Genomic DNA, 18,929 nt, shown 5'->3' with positions numbered 1-18,929 from the left:
CCTAAGGGAATCATAAGCACAAGATATTTACATATTATATCCTGTCCAAATCTAATTCAAACAAAATTTCCTGTAAGTACACAATATTAACTGGATACATTTCACTCTCGAACTGCTCGATACCATTGTTAAAAGTTCAATTACTTTGTTCCTTTCTAAATTTGCTCCTTTCTGATTTAGTAAGGCAAGCTTATGGTTATATATTATATGCTAAACGAAACAGCTAACTGATAAAAGAATTTGAGTATGATTCCAACTATATAGAATTCTGAAAAAGGCAAAACTATGGAGGCAGTGAAAATAGCAATTGCCATCAGGTTGCCACAGGTTAGGGGGTAAGGGACATGGAGAGATGAATAAACAGAACACAGAGGATAAAGGGCAGTAAAAATATTCTGTATGAGGGGCACCTGGCTGGCCCAGTGGGTAGAGCATGCAACCCTTGAACTTGGGGTTGTGAGTTCAAGCCCTGTGTTGGATGTAGAGATTACGGTGAAAAAAAAAACATATTAAAAAAAAAGAGGAAGAAAATATTCTGTGTGACACTATAATAATGGATACATGTCATACATTTGTCCAAACCTATAGAATGTACACACCAAGAGTGAATTCTAACATGAACTATACCAGCTTCAGGTTATTTCAGCTGGAGAGTATAACATTGTATAAATAAAGCCACAGTCATGGATTTGACCCTTAACCAGACCAACTGCTTTGACTCTATACTCATGTCCTTCCCTCCTTCATTTGGAAATACGCCATTAATGAAAAGGAATACCACTGGAAAAACAACTCTATTTTTGAAAGGCAGTGTTGTTAGCATTAGAACCCTCAGGACTTTTAATATGTGCTAAATAATGCTTAAGACACTACATGAAATCTATGTAAAAATACTTCAATATGGTGAAAGTAGCAGTACAGAAGTAGGATTTAAATGATGAGCCAAAGGGCATCTGGGTGGTTCAGCTGGTTAAGCGCCGGGCTCCTGATTTCAGCTCAGGTCATGATCTCATGGTTTGTAAGTTCAAGCCCTATATTGGGCTCTGCACTGACAGCGTTGGAGCCTGCTTGGGATTCTCTCTCTCTCTCTCTCTCTCTCTCTCTCTCTCTTTCTCTGTCTCTGCCGCTCCTCTACTTGTGCGTGTGCTCTCTCTCTCTCTCAAAACAAATAAATATGAAAAAAAATTTTAAAAAATAAAATAAATTATGAGCCATAATTTTATACATTTGTGGTAGGAATTGCCTTTAGGAAGGTCACACCAATTTGGCACTAACCTCTCAGGATTTTAAAAACATACTCTTTAGGGGTCGCCCAGATGGTTCAGTGGGTTAAGTGTCCGACTTCGGCTCAGGTCATGATCTCATGGTTCATGGGTTTGAGCCCCACATTAGACTCTGTGCTGACAGTTCAGAGCCTGGAGCCTGCTTCAGATTCTGTCTCTCTCTCTCTCTCTCTCTCTGCCCCTCCCCCATGCATGATCTCTCTCTCTCTCTCTCTCTCTCAAAAATAAACATTTTTAAAAATTTTTAATAAAATAAAAACATACTCTTCTAGGAATTCAGCCCAAGGAAATAGTGAGAAGTTCAATTTTAGCACTTGTACACAAAAACAATCAGTAGACTATTAATACAAAAATTTGGGAAATTGTTGATGTCTAAAATAGAATAGTTAAATAAGTTATGTTGAATTAGACTCATTAACCAATTACATTTTCATATTATAAAGGTTCAGTAATAAAACAGCATGATACTGACATATCAATATAGATAGACCAATAGAACAGAGTAGAAAATCTTGAAAGAAACCAAAATACAAATGGCAATCTACTGAAGGATAGAGAAATCATCTTAAATCAGTGGAGAAAAGATGGATTATTGAACAAATGGTATTAGGACAACTGGAAAACCATCTTTCTAAAAATGAAATTGTATCTATATCTCATACCTTATGGCAGAATGAATTCCAAATGGATCAAAGATTTAAATGTAAAAAATGAAAGCAAAGAAGTACTGGACAAATCGTGGAAGAATTATTTTATAACCTCAGACTAGGAAAGGCCATACTAACTGTAACATAAAATCACAAAGCCATAAAAGAAAAGACTGATACATTCAAATGCATAAAAATTATTTTCTCATGGGGGGGGGGGCAGACAAATGAAAATATTGGCAACTCATCACAGATAAAAACCTCCTTATTTAAGAGTTCCTACAAATCACTAGGAAAAAGACCCAATAACCAGTAAAAATGGGCAAAAGATATGTACAATGCACAGAAAAGGATATTTTTAAATGCCTCTGTGAGATAATCAATGTAAGAGATAGAAAAAATTAAACTATTTTTATCATTTAGATTGTCAGAATCAAAAATTCTTGATAATTCCCTACGTGTAGAGAGATGGGCACTCTCATCCACTGCTGGTGAAATATAAATAGTTACAACCTGTAAGAAGAGCAATTTGGGATTATCTTTCAAAATTATAAGTATACATATCTTTGATAATGATTCTGTTAATTTTTTTTACAAAAATATTCATACTCGGGGCGCCTGGGTGGCGCAGTCGGTTAAGCGTCCGACTTCAGCCAGGTCACGATCTCGCGGTCCGTGAGTTCGAGCCCCGCGTCAGGCTCTGGGCTGATGGCTCAGAGCCTGGAGCCTGTTTCTGATTCTGTGTCTCCCTCTCTCTCTGCCCCTCCCCCGTTCATGCTCTGTCTCTCTCTGTCCCAAAAATAAATTAAAAACGTTGAAAAAAAAAAATTAAAAAAAAAAAAATATTCATACACAAGCAAAATGATTTATATTCAAGATTATTCCCTGCACTATCACTTGTACCAGCAAATCTAGGGACTGGTTAAATAAATTGTGATTCATTCAGGCATTACACAGCCACAAAAAGAATGAGGAGCTGCTTTATACACTGACAGGAAACAATATCAAAAATATATTGATAAGTGTGTATAGAGAGGGAATGTGAGACAGGAATAATACAAGGTGCAGATAAATTCCTCTAACGGGTTATCATTTGTGTCAAAAAAGGAGAAGAAAGCATACGCACAGTAAAAACTATGATGATATCAATTCAAATATAAAGCAATTAACAGCTGGCTCCAGACCCCAGAACTCCCAGCCAACTTCCTTTGTCCAGTCCGTTCATTAACCTCGGAAAAAAACATGACCTTGCATTTTTGTCAACGAAATTTTTTTGGACCCCAATCTTGGCAGAGTTTCTACATACCTATTTATCTGTTTCTCTGTGCAGGGAATAGGTATGTAAGGATATACAAGAATTTCAAACATTTATTGATTGTGCGAACAATGATTGCCTGCCAGATGGTAAGTGAAGGGTGGGGAGGAGGGGTTAGAGAGACCTCACAGAATATCCTTTTATATCTTCCAAATATTGAAAGAAGGAAATGTTATACCTTTTTATTTTTCCTAATGTTTGTTTATTTTTGAGAGCAAGTGGGACAGGGGCAGAGAGAGAGGGAGACAGAGGATCTGAAGTGGGCTCTGTGCTGTCAGCACAGAGCCTGATGTGGGGCTCAAACTCACAAACCGTGAGATCATGACCTGAGCTGATGTCAGACGCTTAACCGAATGAGCCACCCAGGCACCTGTTATACTTATTTTTTAAATAAAATTTAAAAACAGGGGAGCCTGGGTGGCTCAGTTGGTTAAGCGGCCAACTTTGGCTCAGGTCATGATCTCATGGTTCGTGGGTTCGAGCCCCGCGTCTGGCTCTGTGCTGACAACTTGGAGCCTGGAGCCTGCTTCGGATTCTGTGTCTCCCTCTCTCTCTCCCCCTCCCCTGCTTGTGCGCGCTCTCTCTCTCTCTCTCTCTCTCTCTCTCTCTCTCTAAGGTAAATATTAAAAAAATTAAATAAAATTTAAAAACAAAAATATGTTTGAAAAAACTTTAAACATTTTCAAAAACCTAAGAAATCACAGTTAGAAAAGAGGCAAGATTTACAATATACGCGACATGAGGGGCACCTGGGTGGCTCAATTGATTAAGCATGAGACTCCTGATTTTGACTCAGGTAGTGGGTTCGAAGTCCACATGGTGCTTTGCACTGACAGTGCAGAGCCTGCTTGGGATTCTCTCTCTCCCTTTCTCTCTGCCCCTCCCCTGCTTGTTCTCTCTCTCCCAAAATAAATAAATAAACTCTAAAAAATATATATGTGGGGCTCCTGGGTGGCTCAGTTAAGCATCCTACTTTGGCTCAGGTCATGATCTCGTGGTTTATGGGTTCAAGGCCCGTGTTGAGTTCTGTGCTAACAGCTCAGAGCCTGGAGCCTTCTGTGTCTCACTCTCTGCTCTTCCCCCACTCATTCTCTCTCTCTCTCTCAAAACAAAACAAATATTTAAAAATAAATATTAAAAAAATATATATGCAATATGATACCAAACATATTTTAAAAAGTACATTTTTACACAGAAAAGACTGGGATAAAATACAACAGAATATTAAAAGAACAGTTATCTCTAAAAGGTATAATTACAGGTAACTTTAATTTTCTTTGCATTTTCCTACAACTCAAATTCTTTACATTAAGCACTATTATATTCATAATAAGAAAAAAGGTATTAAATTTTTAATGATATGAATCAAAGAGGTCAGAAATTAAAAGGTAGAAAGTTATTAGGTATTACCCAGGGTTCTAAGTATCATAAATGAAACATGCAAATTTCCTTGAAACATTACTTGCAACTGCAAAATAAAGAATTTATGGATGGGGCACCTGGCTGGCTTAGCCAGTAGAGTATCCAACTCTTGATCTTAGGATTGTGAGTTCAAGCCCCACATTGGGTATGTATGGAGCCTAATTAAAAAAAAAAAGTTTAAAGAATTTATGGACAAAAAATTTAGAGATGAAACATATCTAAACATTCCTCTGCTCTACCTCTAACAATCACTATGAGATTATTCTCATCCTCCTACTTTCTGAATGTTTTGTCCATTTTTGTTTTCTGTTACCTAGGTAATGGTACTTCCAGCATTTCCCTTAAAGACTGTGAAACTAACAATCTGGTATTTCTCACTGTCGAGTTTTCCTGACCTTCAGCTTTGAAAGGCCATCTCCCTAAGGGAAAGCAGTAAGATCTAGAAGCTAAAACAAGAGGCTGAGGAATCTGAGGTTAGAGTTCTAATCCTGACAAACTGTGGAATTTGTCTCCAATTTTGGGAATAAGCTAAACTTCCTGAGCCAGTTTCCTTAATGAGGTAACCTAAAGGATTGTTTTGAAAAATATTTAGGACTATCAAGTTTCTTTTTAACTTCCCACACTATTCTTTTGAATTTTGTTCTCTTGCCTTATGTTAAACATTTTCCTTTGTAAATGTTTGCTCTCCCAAACAGTATCTGCAAGTATTACCAATTTTTTAGACTCAGGAGTCAGTTAAGAGGGACTTTTAGAAATCCTACTGAAAATGACACGATGGGAACGTGAGCAACGTTGAAGACAAATTATGGAGGAATAAGAATGCAATCAGGATCTAAACTGGATTCTTAGGAGCAAAGGAGACTTGGGCAACTAATTAATGTCACCAACACTTGGTCAGGGAAGGCAAAACTCAGACTCCTAACATCGGAACCCTGCTGTAGAGATAAGGAAGATGCTAAGCTGTGCAGCACGACCTAGCAAAGGAAGTTCTGTCATGCCTTCAAGGATTCAGTTTTTATTTTTGTTTACAGTAGACTCACTAACACTACCAACTGCACATCTTTTCCTCTGCCACCTTCATAGTGGATATTTCTTGATGGCTACCTTATCATTAGAAAATAAGCTACATTAGATTTGTAAAGCGTTCTCTACCTATAGGTCTTGCGAAGCACTTGATAGCCTTTGGGAAGAAAGGTGTCTTTACAAACATCAGAGAGCAATTATCCCTCTGCCAACACAAGGTGAAGCAATTTCAGCAGTGCCCTCAGCACACTTCCAACTCCTCCTCCTGGTTTACAAGACCAAACACCTCTCTAGTTACTTAAAAGTTATTCCAATAGGGAGGGACAGGGAACAGACAACTAAATTTTTTCTGGATTAACTCAGGCATTAGTTGAATGTTTTTTTTGTGGTTCACCTACTTTAAAAGGTGATCAAATCACTCTGTGCTACTGAAGAGAGCAACTGCAAAGAACAATTACATAAATCCTCGGGTTCAACTTACCTCATCCTTCTTTCTAATGAAAGAAAGCATTAGAAACCACTGCCTTGCCACCACTTCCTTAGGAATCTCAGTAAAACTTGCTCTGTCATGTGAATTCCTTTTTTTCTTAGCAAATCAATATATTTCATTCAACATGAGACACAATTGTACATCATTTTGTAAAATGTGCTGAATTTTATGATGTAGAAAAGATAAAGGCAATCCTTATAACGATTCTCCAAAAAAAAAAAAATAAGTGAACTATTCCCAAACAGGTGCATTCTAGAACTTTGTATTATTTGTCAGAAAATGTACACATATCCTCAACTCCATACCCATAATTCCTAAATCCAAAAAGCTCTGAAAATGCTTTCTTCATAATTTCTTCAGCAGTAAAATGTGACCTTCACCCTACATAACACTATTTATAGTCTTATACCATACTTAGTGTGGATTTTTACTTACTTAACAACAGAGGTATTAACATGACTGATTCCTGGATACTGCTACAGACTCAATTAAGGGGTTTATGTCATTATATGTACACCGTATTTTCTAAAATAAAAAAAAATTTTGTGAATTTTGAAACACTGTAGTCCAAATGGTTATGGAAAAGAGATGATAAATGTATATAGTTCTATTCTTCAAAAATACTGTCATTCTTTGAAAATGAAATAGCAATAAACCAACATGACAGAGAGTAGAAAAGTACTAAGCTACAATAAAGGAAATTGTCCATGTCTGTAAATATTAACAGAATATACAATTTATTTTATTTTTTAAATTTTTTTAATGTTTATTTCTGAGAAAGAGTGATGGAATGCAAGCAGGGGAGGGGCAGAGAGAGAGGGAGACACAGAATCCGAAGCAGGCTCCAGGCTCTGAGCTGTCAGCACAGAGCCCAACACAGGGCTCAAACCCACAAACTGTGAGATCATGACTTGAGCCAAAGTTGGACGCTCAACCAACTGAGCCACCCAAGTGCCCCAGACAGAATATACAATTTAAGTGAGATTTACAAGTTTTCTCTCAAAGGAAAAAAGGGAGAAGCATAAACAGTATATGCCTAAGCATTCTTGATCATTCTCTCTTACTTCAATGAACAATTTTCTACTCCTAATGTACATAAAATTTATTTGGAAATCATGGTAAATTAATGTGTCAACATTCAAAGCTAATACCACATCCTAAGTATTGAACTCAAACTTAAAATCCCAAGAATTGGTAAAATATTTATAATTATAAAAGTTCAATTTACAGTATTTGAGGAAATTAGAACACTTAAGTAACATGAACATGTTTGGGGATGTATTGGGTACACATTCAGTGATTTTATTCAAACAATCAATTAGCTACAGCACACAAAACTTGGTTGAACAAATTCATTCATCCACACATTAATACAACACAGAAGTCATGCAGGGGGTACATAGTTAAGACATGTAAGAATAAGTGATTCACTGAGAATATTCAAAGTTAATTATGTTGAGAACATTCTGTATAAAACCAGTGAGTTGGTCACATCTAATTCATACTGGACCAAAATGAAACAACTTCCTGGACTTGTTAACGGGTTGCAATGTTTTAAGCAAAGACAGACATATTCTCTAAAAATGCAATGAAACATATCTCATCCTTTGTCTTCATTCATGAAACATAAGCAAAATTATTTACTATAAACAGGCAAAACTTCTGCCTCCCCCCTCAACTCCTATCTAGTCCATGAGAAATTCCTGCCAAATTCTCATTGTCACATTTCTAGAATTATACGGGATACGATGCAGTATGATTAAGTCTCTCTTCTTCTGCTTGCTGAAATAGTACAAGCCTTTAGAAAATCTCCAGCAGATCCCTATCAGTCATCAATAAATAATGAGCTACATACTAGCTTAATGGTAAGCAATGATATTGATATTATTCATTCTATTAAGTGAATACGTTAGATAGTCCTGCTCATACTATTAAAATCAAAACTATGGTTTCTTGGTGAGCACTTTAGTGTGGTAACTGTATTTTCCCTCTAGTTATCGGAGAACACATCTGTACATACACGTGCAGACCTGTTGTGCTGATGGGGGTAAAGCTCCAATGCATGTGCTACTGGAGACTGGTATCTTCAGTTGCTCCCAGTGACCTGCACTCGCCATCCATTCATGGTAAAGTAGTTAATTTTAATGTTCTCATTGTTTACCAGAAAGCACAGACAGGGAGGCTGGCTTTGCCGCTCCCGTTTCCTTTTGCTAGGCTGCTGTGCTTTTTCAGCCAATTGACTTTGCTTTGAGGCTATAAATATCTGAAAAATGTTCTGCATTTGATGCTCTTGGATTCTGCATCCATATTTAGCTGTTTGTGGCATGCCTTTGTTTAAGCTACTCTGCCACCCATAACAGTCAGTCAGTCAGGTTGGGATATGGATGGTCATAGGACAGATGGATCGACATTCAACAGACACTGACTATGAGCAAGGTACCAATCTGCTAGACACAGTGACGATGAAGGGGCTGGCAAGATAGGAATACAAAGACAAACTAGACAGACTTCCTGGTGTCAAATATTTTATAGTCTTGACAGGGCATGGGCACAATTTATTATAACACTATAATAAACAAATGAAACATTTTATAACTAAAAGGAAATGAAGGATAGGGCAGCATAAATATGTTCTCTTAGTTATGTCTCAAAGACATGCATTTGTGTTCTAAATATACATCTACCTATTATAAGGCTCTGACATATTCCAGACAAAGTTTTCCAATCCTGGCAATACACAAAACTCCAAATAGACGTATCATTAACAAAATAGTCAACAGCAAACTTAAAACAGTGCCTAGTCTTCAAATTTCATGAGGCAAACTAATAAAATATTGTTTTCAAAAGTTTCTGTTAAGGCATTAGGTGGGGGCGGGGAGGGGGGATTGTTACTGCCATTTGTTTGTTTGTTTGCATATTGATTTCAAACATAAGTATACTACAGAGGATGTGAACCATAGCCAGAAGCCAGGAGCACTTAATACAGCTCCTTCCTTACTTTGCACTTTTAAAATCCACATGCCTATCTCAGGTTAGGGCTCAAAACTAGATGAGCTACACCTGAGCAAGACCTTCCTATCTTGCCAAACACTTCAAACAAATATACATCTGCCCTCAACATTCCTGCTTTACAAAACTAAGTTCATTGACCTTTTGATAAAAGTGCTCCCCAGAAGCCTGTGACAATCATGATTTAAACTTATTAAGGGCTTTCTTGATGCCCGTCCCCAAGAGTCAGACTGGAATTGGTAGGCCAAGTTGTAGGTAAAATAATAGGGCAGGCCACAGAATCAGACAACTGTAAGACTAAAACGGACCACAGATACCAATTACTCCAGATTCTACATTTTATGTAGAAACCTAGAGCCACGAAGTTAAAATTACTTACCCAAAGTTAGACAACCAATTTGTGGCAAAGACAGATTGAAAACCCCAGTTCTCAATCCCCAGTTGTATACTCTAGACTGGATTCCCAGTTTCTGAATTTCTTTTAAAAACATCAGACCAAACTCGTTCATCTCCTTAAATTGTGTAGAAGAACGCAAATGCTCCAAAACAATCAGGATTTTGAACACGTAAGACAAACAAGTAAACAAAACAAAATGAACTAGGGTTTTCCAAGTCGATTTTCTACATGCTATTATTTTCACTTCAAAGCTTTTCGAAGTTATGCAACAGACAACTTAAAAACTAGCTAAGGACACAGAAAAGCCAAGAATCATTCCGATAGTTTTGGGATATTTATATCAAACTCAAGACAACAAAGTACTATCCAGGATGAGCTGCCTTAAGGGAGGGATAGTAGTACTAAACAGTAAATAAAAACAACCTCTAGGGGCGCCTGGGTGGCTCAGTCGGTTGATCGTCCGACTTCGGCTCAGGTCATGATCTCACAGCTTGTGAGTTCAAGCCCCGCGTCAGGTTCTGTGCTGACAGCTCGGAGCCCTGGAGCCTACTTCAGATTCTGTGCCTCCCTCTCTCTCTCTGCCCCAACCCACTTACATTCTGCCTCTGTCTCTCTCAAAAATAAATAAACAATAAAAATAAAAACAACCTCTAGTTAATCAATAGGAAAGACAAAAATGTTACAATGCAGTGGAAAGTCTGCAAGTTGACACTGAAATGCCCAGTACATACGTGTGTGAGAAGAGAATATATGTTTATATACACATACTTAAGAATACACATACAAACATACATACGCGTATATATGTATACACACACACCCTCACAAATCTACCCCTTTAAAAGGATAACAAAAACATGCACATATTCTTATGGGATACATGCAAAGTACAGTAATTCATGCTAGGTCTAGAATATCCAGACAGAATACTTTTAGACACTGAAATACTAAATTATCATACACACATATTCTTGCAGTAACGGGGCCCTAACTCTAATTTTACATAAAAACCAATGTGCCAAAGAAGCAAGGATAGAAAAGGATAGAATGGGAAAATGGTGTAACTACAATATACTCGAATTCAAGCTCATCTTCAGATCCTCATCAACACAACCTTTGTTACAAACTATCGGATAAGTGGGATCAGCAGGTGGATGGAAAATCAGGTACTAAAGTTTTTAATCTGCTGAGAATGAACTGGGTGACCCTGCATCATCTCCTGCTTCTTTGCTTTAATTCTTTCAGTTACTTAGAATAACATCAAAAACCACTTATAAACATCATACAAAATATAAAGTGGCACATACATAAATCCTCAAGAATTGGTTATAAGAACTCCAAGATTCTTAGGACTAAAAGGGCCATTAAGAGATTATTTAATCCAATTCACCCCTTTTACAGATGAAGAATCAGAGGTTAAAAAAAAAAGTAACTTTATCTACCTCAAATCTCATAGCCACTTAGTGGCAGAATCAAGAACAAAACTCAAATTCTGGACTCCTAGTTCTGAGATCTTTCTGATGGGGATGGACTTGAAGTCTTGAAATGAACTGAACTATCCACAGAGATAACTTCTAAGTCTGGATCACTCCTGAGTAGTAAACACATATCCTCTTCAGAAGGATGAAGAAAGAAAAGCGTAATGTACTTGATCACTACAGGTGCAGATGCACGTGACTGGAGGATGACATCTTAACGCTGTGTTTGACTCCAGGTGCTTCAAATTTGCCCTCTTGCATTCAGCCACATTACTAACGTCGTGTTCACGTGAGCTAAGTGAGAAACATCTTGACATTTCAAGATTTTGGAAAGGCACAGCTGAGTCCTGAATATCACCAGGCTATAAATCCTTGGGCTCTGAGTTCTCAAAGCCAGCTTGGTTTTGATGCCGCCACAAGGCTCCCCCTAATAGAATCTCATCGTTCAGTTTTAATTAAAGAGGTGGTTACTAGGAATGCAGAGAGGGAAAGTTTTAGTGTGTTCATCACTTTTAACTTGCTGAGTAGCAACCCAGTCACTTTACAAAGAGAATCCGAAACAATAGTGCAATCTGACACAATCCACACCCCTTGGACTAAGTGGTTGCCTTTGGGCGAGTGAGGTTCAGAAAGAGGTTAGAGATGAATGAGTCTGTTCCCACCCAATAAATATTTTTTGGTTATTCTACTTTATTTTCTTATCCACTGCTAAGCTATTTCATGGTATCTTGGCTTCCAGCCTTGCCCCCCTCAAGAAACAGACATGAAACTCTGTTCACTTGATTCCATGGTGTGTTCCATCAGACTTCGGTTGACAGTTCCCTTGAAGTTATCACCTGAGAACTAAGTCTGCATAGCCCAACTCCACCTTAAACTCCCTGCAGGTGCCTGAGAAAGGTCCATAGACCGTCCTGAAAGGACACCTCTCTCCCGAGTGCCAGTCTGGAGAAACTTGTTAGAAACGCACGCCGCAACAAAAAAGGGATGTGCGAGACTGACCCACGATGGATGGGGGCTGAGGCCAGGACTGGAGCCTAGGGATGAATTTCGGCGCGAGCAAAGACAAGAAACACCAGCCTCTAGGGTGGCCTGCGGTCCTTACCGTACACCCGGACCCAGCTCTGTTGCTGGCACACGGACTCCAGCAGGATCCGATCCAACATGCCTCCAGCCACGGCCCCGCCGACTGGGACAACCGCTTCCAGCTCCTCCGGAGGCAGCGGCGAGTCGGACTCCAGCCCGGGGAACATCTCCGGCCAGGACAGCGCCTCCGCGGCTCCTCCGGACGACGGGGAGAGCTCCATGGTGCCCCGGAGGGACAAGGCGGCGGCGGGGCGGGCGCGCGGCTCCGCGCCCTGCCTGCGGGAAGGGGAGGAAGAGAGCGCAGCGGCGGGGGGCAAGCACCCGAGCGGCAGCCGGCACCGACGCGGCTCACCTCCTTCCCCGCCGCCCACTGCCCGCGGCTCGGGCGCTGCAGCCCACCTGCAGCCAGCGGGCGGGACCCAGGCCGGGAGGCGGATCCAGCGTGGCCCCGGCCGGGGGTGGGTCCGGGCTCAGGTGTGGGTCCCTCCCGGGAGGGGACGTGGAAGGACCCGGGAGGGGTGGCTCGCCCGCCAGCCCCCGCGGAGCCGCCTCGCTCAGCCCTCGCCGGCGTCTCTCGCGGCCAGACCGCGCTACGGCTGGGGATGCAGTGGGGCCGGGCAGGGCAGGGCTGGGGGCGTCGCCGCCAGGGGCCGCCCCCTCTGACCGGCTCCCGCCGCCGCCGCCGCCGCCTCAGAGGCTCGGAGGGTCCGCTCCCTCGGGGAAGGGGGGCGGTGGCCCCGGGTTCTCGCCCGCCAGTCCTCGGCCCCCACCCCAGGAATGAGCCGGCCCGCCCCCTAACTCTCAGGCCACGGCTCGCGCCGCGGCTCCGGCTCCGGCTCCGCCACCGATCCCACAAGCCCGGCAGCCGCGGCGGTGGCGGCGGCAGGCGGCATCCCAGGGTGATAGGCCGGAGCAATCGAGGGCCGAGGGCCCGGCCGCGTGTGCAATCGAGTAACGAAGCGGAGGAGGAACTGCCACCGAAGGCAGGAAAAATCGGACACCGAGCTATTCATCCGGCCGGTCCCGCCTTCTTGCCAAAGACCCTCTCTGCGCCCGGCCGCCCGGCTGCGCGCGGTGCGGGTCCCGCCAGCTGCCGCGGAAAGTGGGGACGGCGCGGGGAGGCGGGGAAGAAGAGGGGTGCGGGAAATTTAAAAAGAGAGGAAAAGAGCTTCCCTTCCCCTCTTCCCACCCCTTTCCCTTCGTGTAGTTATTTCTGTATTCATTTATTTGGACCGACATTTCTTTCTTACTGGAGGAAGAGATTAGAGAGGCTGCTTTATTTTACAGTTGCCGTTGGGGGAACGCCTCCTTCCTTCCCAGAGACGAGACTTGGCAACGGGGTCTGGATTGTGGGATCCGCGCTCTGCGCCCTGTCCGCGCCGAAGCTGGACTTGTCATCAGTTTAGAATAGCAGGGTTAAGAAGTGTGGTGTGGATGGATGGACGGGCCTCACAAGAAATGCTCAAAAGCCCAGTATTAACCAAACATGTTTCTCTTTTTTTGCCTTTGATCTTTGTGCAATACGTTGGCTTTCTCCCCCCCCCCCCCCTTCTAATGATGTCACATGCGTTTTATTTTTGGTCTGTTTGGAGACCGTCTCCTTTGACCTTGGCTTTAATTTTCTGCCCACCCAAGGCGGTATTCACTGGTTCAGGTTAAAGAGATTGCTGGCAAAGTAGTAATAATTTTTAAATCGAAAAGTAACAACCAGTGCCGTGCACGTAGTAGGTCTCCAACAATGTTTCTTGAACATGCTGCTCAAAATGGAGCAGGAGTTCCACAAGTATATGTTTTTTGTTGTTGTTGTTGTTGTTTAACACATTGTGAGAGGGCATTTTCCCTCCCATTTCTTCCTACTTTGCACAAAGACTGGTCTACAACGGGATATTTTTGTTTTCTGGTCTTGTGGTATCTTGGTATGTTGTTTGGGCTTATCAAGAGCTATGAGGATGCATTTTGTAATTTTCTCCAAACTGTTTAGGGAAATAGTATTTCAAAGCAGGAAGTGACCTAGGAGATAAGCTCATTCTGCCTCTCCTTTAATGGTTGAGGAAACTGAGGAACAGCCAGGTTAGCTGGCAAATCAACCACCACTACAAATAGGTCTGCAATGATACTGCTCATTTCAACTTTGTTCCCTCAAGAACCTTTTGTGATTAAATTTGCTGATGCATGCTTTGGTGATGTATTGGAGGGATCATTTCCACTATCCAAAACCCTGATTTCGTACTGACTCCACAGTCAGATTTGCAAGTCTAAATCATTGTATTCTTCAGTCTTGAGTGGACATGGGAAGGTATTGAAGCTAGGAGATTACAGGGCCCAGCACTAAACAGTGCTAGAGCATTTTCGTTTATACTAAATTACTGCTGAAGTCATGCTAACAAGTCAGAGAGTAAGTGGATAATGGGCATCAGGTGTACAAATTTGAGCACTCTTTATTAGTCAATATGTAAGGAATTTATTTAGCCAAGAAATTATCTCAAAGCAGCATTAGGAGTGGTGTATGAAACATTCACAGTTCCCCCCTCCCCCCATCTTATTCTCTTGGTGGCGTCATCCATTGTTGAGCTGAAGAAAAAGCTTCTGCCCCCTCAGTAATCCTACTTCTTCTAGACTCTACAAATCCCAGTCCCTGCTTCACCTCCCCATCCTGACCCCAGACTAGCCGCAGTGATTACCTAATTGCCTAAGTAATAGTATGTCTGGAATTTATCTAATGTTTATAACTTAAAGAGAAAATACTTCGCAACCTGAACAATAGGTCTGTGAGATAAGCAGAACCAATATTTTTTAAATCTCCATTTAGTCAATGAAAAAAACTGAAACATAGAATTCTATTAAGCAACCTGCCTAAAAGTAACATAGCTGGTTATGTTACTAGTCTCCTAAATTTTTAATTCATTAATGGATCTGGATTCCTTAAGGTTTTTGTTATTTTCCCACCCTTTGGTGGGTAGAGTTGTACTAACAGTTGTGGAGCCAAAAGCAAATATCCCATGGTTTTTGCAAACTATTATCACTTAAGAAAATTATTGAAGAAAAAACAAACACAAGTGACAAACTAATTTGCATAGCAGGAAAGCAGTTAATCCTACTTAGATTTATACCAGTCAGTATCTCCCTGGTGTAATCCCAGATCTTAATGTGAACATAAATCCTTGGCTGATAAAGTCTTAGTTTACATTGTAGTTTGCAAACAGGCCTTTGTGTGTGAACTACAATAGAGCTAAAGTCTCATTTCCCAGCCTGCACTGCCCCCTCCTCCTTTCCTCCCTCTAGAGTTTCAGACACTAAGCTCTCAGAGGTGATCTACATATTTATTGTCGTTGGAATTCAACTCCAAGAATCAAACCCAAGCCCCAGGACAAGTGGGAACTAAAAACTGGGGAACTGCGAAGGAGAAAAACTAATAAATTCCCCCAAGTAATAGGCTGAGATTTTCAAAAGAAAGAGGCCTTGGTTTCTGAGAACACATTCCCAATCCAGGTTTCCTCTCTCTATCCTAATGTAGAGCATACCTGTGAAAGCTTTCCTAAACTGAAATGACATAAAGCAATGAAGCACATACCATTAATTTATATGGAAATTTTTTTTCAGTTTATTTATTTTGAGAGAGAGAGAGAGCACGAGTGGGGTAGGGGCAGAGAGAGAGGGAGGGAGAGAGAGAGAATCCCAAGCAGGCTCCACACTGTTAGTGTAGAGTTTGATGCGGGGCTCGAACTCACGAACCATGCGATCATGACCTGAGCCGAAGTCAGATGCTTAACCGACTGAGCCACCCAGGAGCCCCTATATGGGAAATTTTTTTGAGCATTCCCAGACCTAAAAAATAACCTATTTTAGGCTTTTCTGATACCTTAGAGCCCCTCTTGCTAACAGATGCACAAAATAAATCAAGATAAGCATAGATGCTCACAGACACAGTTCAAAGCTATGGTGGCTTGATGCTGAGATGCTAGTGTAGTTTCAGGGGAAGGAGCGTGGGGGCGCTACTCTCACTGGTCAGGATGCCCGCTGTCTGTTTAATGGGCTGTCACTGCAAACACTGAATGTTATTTTTCTGTTCGCCTTTTTTCATACAGTGAAAATCCTCTTTGGATTTTTTGGGTTAGTGAAAACAGGTACTAAGATAGATCTTTCGTAAAAGTCACATAATGTGAATTTTCAAAAGATGCCTGTATTGAGAGATGAGGATTTGGAATCTTGACTATCACAAACTGAGGACTAAGTACGCGTCCAATTTTCTCCTCTGTTCACCTGTCAGAAAACACACACATATAAGTGGTTCCCTCATCACACGTGCTCTTAACTATTGTAGTCAGTCCCTTTTAGGCTCTCTAGACACCACTTCTAAGCAGCTAATCCCCCAAGCAGTAATGCAGCATTTAAAGTGTGGTTCACCAGCTGCTCCCTTTCAATATTCTCTTTCCCCTTGGACACAATGAGGCAGCGCTCTTCTGATTATACTCTGTAACGCCGACCGTGCCCAGTTCATCATAAGGGAAGAATTTAGACATTTGTCAAGATCCTTGTCTGTCTTGCTCCTGCATCAGTCTGCAATTCCCTGTGGATCTATTTATTCACTTCTGTGGTTTCAACTCACACTTGGATAATGTGGACTTTAACACATCCACCCCCAGCCCCATCCACAGGACTGAGGTCCAGTCAGGAGTTTCTAAATGTTGGATACCTCCAAGATATGCTTTCCTGTACTTCAGACTCAGTGCATGGAAAGTGAACTCTGCCCCTCTTTCCCCTGCGCAAACACCCTTCCCTTCTTGACTTTCCCTTTTTTTTTTTTTTCCTAACGTTTATTCATTTTTGAGAGAGAAAGAGCATGAACCGGGGAGGTACTGAGAGAGAAGGGGACAGAGGATCTGAAGCAGGCTCCGTGCTGACAGCAGAGAGCCCGAGAAAGGGCTCAAACTCATAAACTGTGAGACTATGACCTGAGCGGAAGTCCGAAACTTAACCGACTGAGCCACCCAGGAGCCCTTGAATTTCCTTTTCGTGTCAGTGGAACTAGTAGGTTCTACCTCAGACTTGCTTAAACATGGAGTTACCTTTGAATCTTCTCCTCCACCCTAGCTAGCATAAATCCAACCCCTGCTTTCCATTCCTAGCGACACCATTCTAGCTCAGGCCTGGTTAGCTTTCACCATGCCAAAAGCATTAGCTTTTTAGTTGTCCTCCTTCCCCCGAGGCCTTTCTACCCCCAGTTTATCCTGTATTCTGCAGTAAGTGAATTATCCTAAAGCACAGTTCATACCAGGTCACATCCAAGTTCAAAAAAACAGCTCCCTGCTACCTGTTAAGTAAAATGTATGTTCTGCCGAGATTAAAAGGGCCTACCAAATAGTCCCAAGTCACCATTGCTTCCTGACCCATTGCCTGCATCCAGCCAGCACAAATGTCCCAGGATACCCCAAATACATTCAGCACTTTCCTTGTTCCTTGCTTCTCCTTGTTTCTTGTATCAGTAATGTCCTTTCCTCTACCTCTGCCTGCTAAAAACTTGCCAACCTTCAAGCTCCCCTTCCCCCTGCCAAGTAAATGCCAGTGTCCTCCTCCAGCAAGTCATTTCCTATCCTCCAACCTGGCAATGATCTCTGCCCCTCTGAGTTCCCATGGCATTTGTTCCTGTCTGTCTGCTGGCACCACTCATGTATATATTGTGGTAGAGTCCTCTGTGCAACTCTAATATCTGCTTTTAGGTCATAAGCATCTAGAGGGCAGAGGGCTTGCATTATTCATGTTCATCCCCCACAGTGTCTTTCACATATCAGCCCCTCAATGAAACCAGAAGCCAGGAAGCGAGAAATTAAACTGAAAAAGAAAACCCGGCTGGATTCATAAATGTTTGGGGCAAAAGACACTTTAAAAAATCAATTTGGGGCACCTGGGTGGCTCTGTCGGTTGAGCATCCAACTCTTGATTTCGGCTCAGGTCATGATCTCACAGTTTGTGAGTTCAAGCCCCTTCATGGGGCTCTGGGCGGACCTTGCTGAGCCTACTTGGGATTCTCTGTGTACATCTTTCTCTGCCCCTCCCCTGCTCTCACGCGTGAGTGCATGCACGCTCCCCCCCCTCTCAAAAATAATGGAAAAACATTTTTTTAAATAAAGTAAAATCAAATAAATCAATTCAATGAACCCAGCCATGCAACCCCCATTCTCCCCTCCTGCCTTCATTAAAAAAAATAAACATACCCAGACCCAGGAGTATGACATGGCTTGCCCAAGGTCACACAACTAGTGACAGAGAAAGGGTCAGAATGCAGAGCTCCTGAATCCCAACGCATCAACCCCAACAACAGATCATTTGCTTCCTGCTCTCCTCTGTCCTCTGAATGGATAATTTTCTTGTTGATAAAGTTTTTCTCAGCAAAGTAATTTTATTCTTTTACGTATTATTTAAGCTTAAAGCATTTGTGCCATATTCCTGGCCCCACATATAATTTTAGCAAAATTATACTTTTTTTTTTTTTTTCTAAACCAAAGGACCAAACAGAGACATCAGAGAAACATCTGGTCTGATTCATCAGGGTAGCAGCAACATTTCTATTTATACATGAGCACAGCCCTATCTTTGTAGCTCTCAGCTGTTCCTCATTGCTCACTATGTTCCCCTTTTCAACCTTGTCTGTCCCTCATCAAGAGAGCATCCTGCATCCTGAGTCTTAAACAGAAGCTAATGCAATAAAGGAAATGGATTCCCTATTCCCTAGAAGAGGTCTGTATTTAAAAGGAACAATTTCTCCACTTTCTTATTGTCTTTGT

General features: G+C 41.6%; 1 protein-coding gene across 3 annotated transcripts in view; it reads right to left on the bottom strand.

Annotated features, from left to right (window-relative positions):
• Positions 1-12,455, bottom strand: part of RASAL2 (RAS protein activator like 2) — a 349,262-nt gene extending 336,807 nt beyond the window's left edge. For all 3 annotated transcript variants that reach the window (XM_042976554.1, XM_015543801.2, XM_042976556.1), the window contains exon 1: positions 12,167-12,455. In XM_042976554.1, coding sequence (XP_042832488.1) covers positions 12,167-12,368 — 202 coding nt within the window. In that variant the 5' untranslated portion in view covers positions 12,369-12,455. The remainder of the gene's footprint in view (positions 1-12,166) is intronic.
• Positions 12,456-18,929: the final 6,474 nt, after the last annotated feature.

This window comes from Panthera tigris, chromosome F3 (genome assembly GCF_018350195.1).
Source record: "Panthera tigris isolate Pti1 chromosome F3, P.tigris_Pti1_mat1.1, whole genome shotgun sequence".
NCBI classification, from domain to species: Eukaryota; Metazoa; Chordata; class Mammalia; order Carnivora; family Felidae; genus Panthera; species Panthera tigris.
The sequence above is the reverse complement of the archived record's forward strand: the minus strand, read 5'-3'. Positions and strand labels throughout refer to the sequence as shown.